This window comes from Berghia stephanieae, chromosome 6, assembly GCF_034508935.2.
Source record: "Berghia stephanieae isolate SIO BIC M18660-M18661 chromosome 6, UCSD_Bste_1.3, whole genome shotgun sequence".
Lineage (NCBI taxonomy): Eukaryota > Metazoa > Mollusca > Gastropoda > Nudibranchia > Aeolidiidae > Berghia > Berghia stephanieae.
Genome location: NC_088365.1, coordinates 44,447,989 through 44,458,464, shown reverse-complemented (window position 1 = coordinate 44,458,464; position 10,476 = coordinate 44,447,989). Strand labels below are relative to the sequence as shown.

Sequence of the window (10,476 nt, the reverse complement as noted above, 5' to 3'; positions counted from 1 at the left end):
TTTTTGTTTTTAAGGGTTTTACGGGGCTTGCAACACATTAAGGTCATTTCAACGCCAGTAAAAAGGAAGAAAATGGGATAGTAAAAAGTTCTAGAATTACAATAAAGCATCCAAGAAAAGGGAAGACAAAGGGGAATTGGTTCAAATAAGAAACAGGTGTAGATTCCAAAAGCACTCTTTCAAAGTACTTAGTTTGAGATTACTAAAAGTGTCATCCAGACACAAGCACAGGTCCCCGCTAGGAGGAACACACTCAAATGTTTTACAAATCATATATAATATAAAGAAAGCATAATACAGTGCATAACAACAGAGAGATGATTAACAACAACAAAAATATCATCTCCCAAAACTAACTATACATTCGACTGTTTCCCTCTCAGCCAAGACCAGGACAAAACCAAGTAATCTCATTCCAAGACAAAGACAGAAAGCATGTTGGAAAACAGATATAAGGGGATAGAAGCCACAGTTAGTACCTCCCTGCCCACTATGGGAGGTCAGGAACCCCATCCAGCCACCAGAATCTCAATCAAAGACAATAGACAAAAGCAAGGTGGAAAACAAATACATACGCACAGCTACGTATAGATACGTATACTCCACTCGGTAAACAGAATTTAAAAAAAAAATATTTTCTCATTTTTTTCTGAAAAAAAAATATGGAGATTATTTTATTGAAATCAATTAAACAATTAGAAATTGAAATAAATTACAATGCAAAAAAAAAAAAAAAATTATAATAAAATAAAAAAAAAAGGTGAAAAAAAAAATATATATAAATGAATCATCCAAATTTCAAACCAAGTGATGGCGGTGAAGGTGGTGGTTGTGATGGTGATGGTTGATATCCATTCCGATGTGGATGAGAAGGTGACGGTGGGACGGTAATGGTAATTATTGGACCATTGATGTATGGTAGGGCGGATGGGGATTGGGGGGGGGGGGGGAGGGAGGGAATTGAAAACAAATAATCATATTATATTCTATCTATGAACGTTACTTTGTTTTTAGTTGGCATTTGATAATAATAATAAAAATAATAAAAATAAAAATAATAATAATAATAATAATACTAATAATAATAATAATAATAATAATAATAATAATAATAATAATAATAACAACAACAACAATAATAAGACTAACAACAATAACTTGACCATGCCATTCTATCGTCCACTTTAATCACGTCCAAATAAAAACCCAATTCGTGACCAACAGGTCATGTCTGACCCATTGACTAAAAAAAAAAAAGAAAGACAAAATGTAAAATAAACAACACAGAGAAACAAAAAGACAATGACGTCACGACATCTATAGGACATTTTACAGACAACTGCAATTTAAATTAAACGAAGTGAACAAAATCACACAAAAAAAAAAAAAAACATCGAAAAAAAGTAAAAAAGAACTCCTGTAAAAGCTACAACACAAAGTAAACGACGTTTCGGTCGTAAGACTTCTTCAAGTAAAAATACTATAGAAACGCAAAATATCATTCAAACGCCAAAACAAAAACAAACAAAAAATAATTCTTTTGAAATGATTTGTTTGTTTGTTTGTTGCTTTAGGTCTCTTCCAACACAATTGAGGTTATATGAGAGACCGCTGAAACAAAAAAACAAGCAATCTAACAAAAATAGTACAAATGTAAATCAAAATCATAACCTAAAGATATCATAAGCTAAATTATAAATAACCAAGAACAAACAGGCAGAAGATTTACAGAAAAAAAAATATCCCTGTCAAAAATACAATCACAAACCAAAGAAGCAGGATAGGCTAGTAAAGAGAAGAAGAAACGACATCACTATCGGATCATACACCCATGCGAACATCATAGGTATATGATTCAAGGGTGATGCTCCCATCCAACCACCCGCCTTTTGAAATGACAAAACAACCCAAGTTATAGTTGTATGTATGAATGGACGAACAACGAAGTATATCATAATCATAATATATATTATATCAATAACATTCTTGAATATGGAAATGAAATGAACACCCAACTCTCCTCTGTCTATGCAACGACAACTGCCGTCAATTGTTTTGTTGTTTTTTTTAAAAATAATATATCAATCCAACTCTAATATAACATAACTATATATATATATATATACAAATACATGTGAAACTGTCACAAAAAGGCCGTTGTTGTATGTCATATGCTTAAAGAAGGCAAACAATATATGAGGCTGGCTGAGAAAACCCGAGAAGATGAGGCAAGCTTTGATTCGAGATATGAGCCAAAATCGAAGATAAAGTGTTTCCCATAAGCAACAAATTTTATTCAGAAAAAATAATAATTCATAACTTGGGTTCTTATAGACATAGAAAGAAAATTTAAAGTGGTAAATGACCAGAAAGATATGGTCTACACCACTGCATACATAACTCAATTTTATGAAATTTACGCATCTTTCCTGGGTTTTCTCAGCCAGCCACACATAATTCTTTATTTCCAATTGACAACAGTAGAAACAATACATAACCTCAGCTGAGCCATATCATGACACTTTGGGTGGACTCGCAATACAACCCTTGTCGCAAGAATCGATAAATGGCTTAATGCAAAGCATTTGTTACCAAATAAAAAAAAAAAAGAAAAGAAAAGAAAAAAAAAGTTAAAAAGCAATAACCATCATAATATTGCTGAGTATCCAAAAGAACTGTTTTATATTTATTTATTTATCCATCACATAGGACACAACAAAAGCCTTTATAGTCCACAGCCCCTCATACAATTGAACAGCGCGTTGTTCAGTTGTTGGAGTCTTTGTAGCGATGAAAATAAACACAAATCGTCTTAGTCCTTAGGCTAGGTGGCCCAATTTTTATGAACAACTTCAAATATGATGAACAATGGTGATGATGAAGGTGATATGATGACGGTACGTCTATACGGCTATAAAAATGTATTTGCATTAAATATGTGACAGTGACAACAACATTGTGGATTGATCACATTGACTTGTACCAAGACTATCAGGCTTGATGTTTACATTGATATTTATTGTCTCAAAATCAACAGTCCAAGGGTCATTAAAATTACAATTTTAAAACACTCAATCTGCAATTCGTTATTATCTACTTAAGAGGCAAAGCCAAGTGTATCCATCATGATAATGATGATGATGATGATGACAATCCAATGTTCATCAAAATTACTATCAAAAAACCCAAACAATCCCACGTCTTCAATTCGTTATTTTGTTTGTTTTTGTTTTTTAAGCTTTTTACGAGCGCTTGCAACACATTTAGGTTATATCAGCCCCAGCAAAAAGGGAGGAAAATGGGATAGTAAAAAATTCTAGAATTACAATTAAAGCACCTAAGAAAAAGTAAATCAAAGGGGAATTGGTTCAAATAGGAAACAGGTGTATAATCCAGAAGCATAATTCATTATTTTCTGCAATCGTTTTTATCATGAGGCCAAGCCAAGTTTACCCACTATGATGATGATGAAGATGATAGCAACAATGATGATGATGAAGAAGAAGATAACGATGACAATGATGATGATAATGATATATATATATACATATTTATATATATATATATATATATATATATATATATATATATATATATATATATATATATATATATATATAGATATATATATATACAAGATGATATCCAAGACTAACACAAAAACAACAAAACCAAACACATCATCAGGAATGACAAGATTTGAATTTCTTTAACACACTTTCGTGAAAGGTTTGACCGCAAAATGCAATAAACAGCCACAGTAGTAGATATGTAAAAAAATAATATCAGATGACTTCAATAGAAGGTAAGTAGTGAAGAGTTTTGATGAAACAAATCAAAACTTATCATTCTATTATGAATACCCTTACTCGTTAGAGACAAAAATTGTAACTTGGAGCTTGCTTATATCATAGCAGACCTGCCCACTTCTAGGAAAATTTGGTCAACAATTCGAATTTTATGTTCTAAACAAAGAACTAAATAAAGATCTTTAATTCAATAAAGTAACTGAAAATTTCGTCAACATTATGAATTTCTGGTTCTAAACAAAGAACTGAACAAAATCTTTAATTCAATAAAGTTGTTTGTTTGTTGTTTTGTTTTTAAGGGTTTTTACGGCGCTTGCAACACAGTTAGGTTATATCAGCGCCAGTAAAAAGGAAGAAAATGGGATAGTAAAAAGTTCTAGAATTACAATTAAAGCACCCAAGAAAAAGTAATACAAAGGGGAATTGAGAACAAATAGGGATCAGATGTAGATTCCAAGAGCATACCACCAATGTACTTAGTTTGAAATCACCTACAAGTCTCATCCAGACACAAGCACAAAATCCAACAAAGAGGAACACACTCAAATGCTTACATTATACATTCAAAATAAAAATAATAAAACATAACAGAGAGATGATTTACAAGGAAAAAAATATCATCTCCCAAAACAATAACTATGCATTTGACTGTTTCCATCCCAGCTAGGATTCCGGCCAGTGCCAGGACAAAACCAAGTAATCTCATTCCGAGACAAAGACAGAAAGCATGTTGGATAACAGATATAAGGGGATAGAAGACACAGTATGTACCTCCCTGCCCGTTATAGGAGGTCAGGATCCCCACCCAGTCAATAAAGTTACTACGAAAATTTGGTAACATTACGAATAAGAGTATCTTAAAAACGGAGTTCTTGTCCCAGAGCTAATGGATAATGGAGAGTACAATGAAGTTTAAAGCTTTGTTTTAATGTATTAACGACAAATTGGTCATTTTCTAAAGCAGTTAAAATGTTTACTTTTTTTTTTACCCATGAAAACTACAAATTTTTCCAGTTTCAAGTAGGTAGGTCAGTCATAATTGTAGGTCAAACTTATCATGGAAAAGGGATAAAAAAAAAATGTAAATAGAATTCGAGTAATATCAACATATATATATATATATATTTTTAATGAATTACAAAACTTTCCAAAACAAATACAAAGTGACATCGCATTGGTTTAAAATCAGAATACAAGATTGATATCATAGAACATTTGAATGAGATGAATGAATGGAAATATTATGGATGAACAGTGATGTTTGTTTAGAAAATATTTTACAAAGTAAGGAAATAGATGGTTGGTGGAGCCAAAAAGTTGATTTACACACATTATTGGAAATTTAAAAAAATTAAAAAATGTTTAAAATAAAGATTTCAAAATGACTATGAAAATAAAAATGATTATTTTACAACGTAAGCAGCAGACAAGTTCAAACAAGTTAATTCATGAGATTAATGTCAATAATTTAACTGTTGAATTTTCGAGATTCGAAAAAAAAAAAAATAATAATATTAATATATATTTTTTTAAAACAAAACAAACAAACAAAAACAAAGACTTGTTAATTCATTCATTTTCATTTACGCCGTTGTTCACAATTTTATTTCAAATCCAGTCAGTCTATTTTATCTTTTTTCTGACTATATATAAAACCTTTTAATCATTGACCTTTGGTTGTGTTGATTGGTCCTTCGACAAACAAACAAACACCCACACGATATTCGCCATAAATTTCCATACATTCCATAAAAACTATTCTAGAATTAGAACCAAAACAATGACGTGGGTAGTAAAAAAAAAAAAAAGATGGATTGCACTAGTATCTACCTACATCATCAATGGACGCTGACAGTTAATAAGCAATTCACAAATTATCTTTTTTTTTGTTTGTTTGTTGCTTTAGGTCTCTTCCAACACAATTGAGGTTATATGAGAGACCGCTGAAACAAAAAAACAAGCAATCTAATAAAAATAGTACAAATGTCAATCAAAAGCATAACCTAAAGATATCATAAGCTAAATTATAAATAACCAAGAACAAACAGGCAGAGGATTTACAGGAAAAAAAATATCCCCTGTCAAAAAATACAATCACAAACCAAAGAAGCAGGATAGGCTAGTAAAGAGAAGAAGAAACGACATCACTATCGGATCGTACACCCATGCGAACATCATAGGTATATGATTCAAGGGTGATGCTCCCATCCAACCACCCGCAATTATCTTTAATACAATTTGATAAAAACGATTTATTTATTTATTTATCAATTATACAAAGGCCAAAGCAAAATAATACAAAAACTTAAAGATTTGAGGAACAAAGGGGAAGGGGAAGGGAGAGACGAAAACGTACACGAATCAAAAATAAAGTTAGGAATCCCTCAAGTCCTTTTCATATCACAGATAAAAATAAAAGTACAAACAAACTAAATGGATGACAATTTTACAAGTTAAATAAGTAAAAAAATGTAACTAAGAGCTTGTTTGTCAGTGGGTAGGTGGGGGGAAGGGGACTATTTGGAATCGATTTTTGTGTCTCCATTACAACAACCAGACCAAACAATTCGAGTAAATGAGTACACGCACCCAGACGCCAACACATCACAATGGAACTAAATACACCAAACTGTAATAGCAATGGAACTAAGAACAACACAACTATAACTAACTTAAATCTTGACAAAAATGATAAGATCTGTCTATGGAACTTGTCTTGTTTGTTTGTTTGTTTTTAAGGGTTTTACGGCGCTTGCAACACATTTAGGTTATATCAGCGCCAGTAAAAAGGAAGAAAATGGGATAGTAAAAAGTTCTAGAATTACAATTGAAGCATCCAAGAGAAAGTAAGACATAGGGGAACTGGGAACAAATAGGGATCAGATGTAGATTCCAAGAGCATACCATCAATGTACTTAGTTTGAGATCACCTATAAGTCTCATCCGGACACAAGCACAAAATCCAACAGAGAGGAATACACTCAAATGCTTACATTATACACTAAAAATAACAAATATAATAATACATAACAGAGAGATGATTTACAAGGAAAAAAATATCATTTCCCAAAACAATAACTATGCATTTGACTGTTTCCCTCTCAGCCAAGACTCCAACCAGGGCCAGGACAAAATCAAGTAACCTCATTTCAAGACAAAGACAGAATGCATGTTGGAAAACAGATATAAGGGGATAGAAGACACAGTATGGACCTCCCTGCCCGCTATGGGAGGTCAGGATCTATGGAACTTGTCTTGGGCATCCGTGTAAGGGCCTAGATGATAGGACAGTTTAATTTGTAACGTACGGTTGGTGGAATAGCCTACATATTGTGCTGTTCTAGACAAACAAAACGCCATTAGCTGGATTGGTCAACCCACTTGTAAATATCTCCTTTCCTTCATGGTCAACACGAGAATTCAGTTATTGAATTGTATCACCCCCCCCCCCCCCCCCCCCCCCCCCCCCCCCCCTTTTTTAAAAAAAAAAAAAAGAAAGAAAAAGGGAATATAATTTTTTAAAAATGATTTATCACATAAAAAACAAAAACTTGTCATCATCACTAATATATTCGAATAGCAAATGAAAAGCATAAGAAAAAACAAACAAACATAACAATGTTAATAATAATAATAATAATAGTAATAATAATAATAATATAATAATAATAATAATAATAATAATAATAATAATAATAATAATAATAATAATAATAATAATAATAATAATAATTTAAAGAATAAATAAAAATAAGTAAATAAATAAATAAAAAAATAAAATAGCATTAAATTGCCCAACCCAACACATACAAGCTCTGATTGACGAAATATATTCTGTTTTGAGAAAATGCCTGGATAAATCTTAGCTCCACTCTCACCCTCACAATGGAAATTGACAAACAATTTGACAAATTTAACAATGGAAATGTAGAAACGATCCAGCTTTTTGTTCAAACATAGAATTTCTATTTGTAATTTCCAAGGGCAGCAAATAGAAGCAACTGTATTATTAATCGTCTAACAAAACATGTCAATGCCATAGAAAAACACTTGAAAAAATGTTTTCCATAATATTCTAATTCAAAGACTACAACAGGTAAGAACAATATTTCAATTCATATAGACATAGAAAAAAAGTCATCAATTATCGAACAAAAAAACCAAACAAAACGAAACAAAAAAATCACAATTCAGTTCAGATTTCATAGAATGATGACCATTTATATCCAATCTCTAAAATTAACTATCAGTATCATCGATTACACCTCTCGTATACAACTACAAAAACAATTCATCACCCATCAGACATCATCAGCTGTTTAAGTCCTTGCTCAATGAGGATAGGGATGGCATTGATGATGGCAATGTTGATGATGACGATGCAGTTATATTGACCGATGACGAAGACGACGACAATGGTGATAATGACGATGACGATAGTAAAGACGAGTCTGATGGCGGGATGGAGGGATTGCCAGTCGGGAGAGGGAGTGGTAATGTTGACATGGATGGTGGTTGGTTTAAGTTACTGTTCCGATGACTAACGGTGCTCACAGACGGTGTCGATGATGGTGGAGGCAGCAGGACACTAGTGTTACTACTCTTGGGCTGGGCGATGTAATGACCACCTCCAGACTTGAGAGATTCCAAAAGGTGAGCACACTCCAGGTCATCGCGTCCAGGGTTAACAAGAGGAGTAGGAGTAGTCGCCGTTGGTTTGATACCAGCACCGTTCCTATCCACGACAACATCATCTTTGTCAGGCGACATCAAAGCCTCTCCATTCTCCCCTACCTCCTCCTCACCCTCATCTGTTTCCTCATCATCTTCCACTTCTTCCTCCATAAGATCCTCTTCCTCTTCCTCATCTTCTTCCTCTTCTACACCGTCCTGAGATTTTTCTTTCGACCCAGATTCCTCTTCATCTTCCTCTCCTTCATCCTCCTCCTCTTCCTCTTCTTCTTCCTCCTCTTCGATCTCCATCACTTCCTCTTCATCCTTATTAAGCAAGCCGTCTCCTTCCTTCTTCCTACCCATGTCCTTATCCTCTTCCAGGTTTGACAGTCCTTTAGGAATGCCCTGATCCAAAGCAATCATCGTCTCCGCTGCCTCATTTCGTTTTTCAATCTCCCGTTTTCTTTCCTTCGAAGACGCAGCCACAGCAGCCACCACATCCGAAATGGCCTTCTCAGCCGCCTCCCTCACACTGGGAGAGCAAGGCGGACTCGTGAACTCATCGACGGGTTCATCCTTAATCTCTTCCTTCACCTCCTTCAGGGACTCGCCGTTGTTGCCCATTTTCTTGGGAGATCCTGCCGGGGCAGCTCCACTTCCTCCTTCCCGACAACTGAAGCAGACGTAATCCTCATCCTCCCTCAACTCGTTTTTGCCCAGCCCAACACACAAGTAGTGGAACCACAACTCACAACGGTCACATTGCACCCAGTTGACCTCCTCACCTGTGGAATAAACCAAAAGGTTTTCGTTACATCACATTGACTAAACTGATCAAATCATGCTTCAAATTTTTATTTTGCATTTTAAAAAAATGTTTTTCAGGGTTTTACAGCTCTTGCAACACTTTTAGGTCATATCAGCACCTGTAAAAAGGAGGTTGGAATAGTAAAAAAAAAAAAGAAAATTGAATTTACAATTATTGAAGGGCAATCAGACAATTGCATTATGCAGAAAAAAAAAAAATTAAAAAAGAAAGGCTCATGATTTCTTAGTTTAGATTCCTTGGTTGTCAAAAAAATTTGGTCAAGAGAAACCTTGCAATAAAAAATGTTGTCCAATCTGAAATCCTTATTGGACTCAGGCTTTTATTATTAAATATAACTTTCAGATAATTTACTAAAAAGAAAAACCCCAAAAAGCAATGAGACCCAGTCATTCCTGTGCTAGAAAGATCACCATCATTCTTTTAACTCGCTCAATCCTAGAGATTTTTGCTACTTTTCAAAATTGGAAAAAATGTATTAAAAATGATGAGCATTTACATCGATAGTTTTATTCAACTACCATTAACATGTAAAAACTAAAAACATTAGCTTTGATACTACGCCTATAATTTGTCTCAGAAAAATGTAATAAATAGGCATGGGGTAAAAGTAACCCGGGTATACTACGTTTATAGTCGGTGTTAGGGTTGAGTGAGTTAACTAAAGGACAAGAAAGGCATGGACTGTAATGCTCACATTGCTAGAATTAGACAACTGGATACCATTATTAGTTCTCCTTTCTAATCATGAAGACGGTACAGGCTATACAACAAAACTAACAGACTTGCTGTATCTTCCATGTCAAATAAATCACTGACCCACCACATCCTATTTCTCCTTTCCCTTTCTATATGCCGCAGGCACATTAAAGATAAATGTGAAAGCAACCGCTGTTTGCGTGCAGTTGAGAGTAGACATAAGCATTGCTTATTACAAGGCGATTCAATAAAATGCAGACACCTCAAAGATACTTTATTGATGGACTTGCATTAGCTTAAAAAAAAGTCTCACAAAATGCTCTCATTTTACTTAACCAGAAAACCGCCATACCATGGAAGGACAACGTATTTAAAAATTTGGCCAGAAAACGCGTCCTTCAAATATCGATCAATTTAAATGACTTTGCTAGGCCTCAGGTTTGAGAGTTTTTGCCAAGGTGAAGGACA

At 33.8% G+C, this 10,476-nt stretch overlaps 1 protein-coding gene across 4 annotated transcripts in view; it reads right to left on the bottom strand.

The window, feature by feature from the left end:
• Positions 1-7,994: 7,994 nt before the first annotated feature.
• Positions 7,995-10,476, bottom strand: part of LOC144975089 (lysine-specific demethylase 5A-like) — a 41,846-nt gene continuing 39,364 nt past the window's right edge. For all 4 annotated transcript variants that reach the window (XM_078918809.1, XM_078918810.1, XM_078918811.1 and 1 more), the window contains one exon: positions 7,995-9,268. In XM_078918809.1, coding sequence (XP_078774935.1) covers positions 8,121-9,268 — 1,148 coding nt within the window. In that variant the 3' untranslated portion in view covers positions 7,995-8,120. The remainder of the gene's footprint in view (positions 9,269-10,476) is intronic.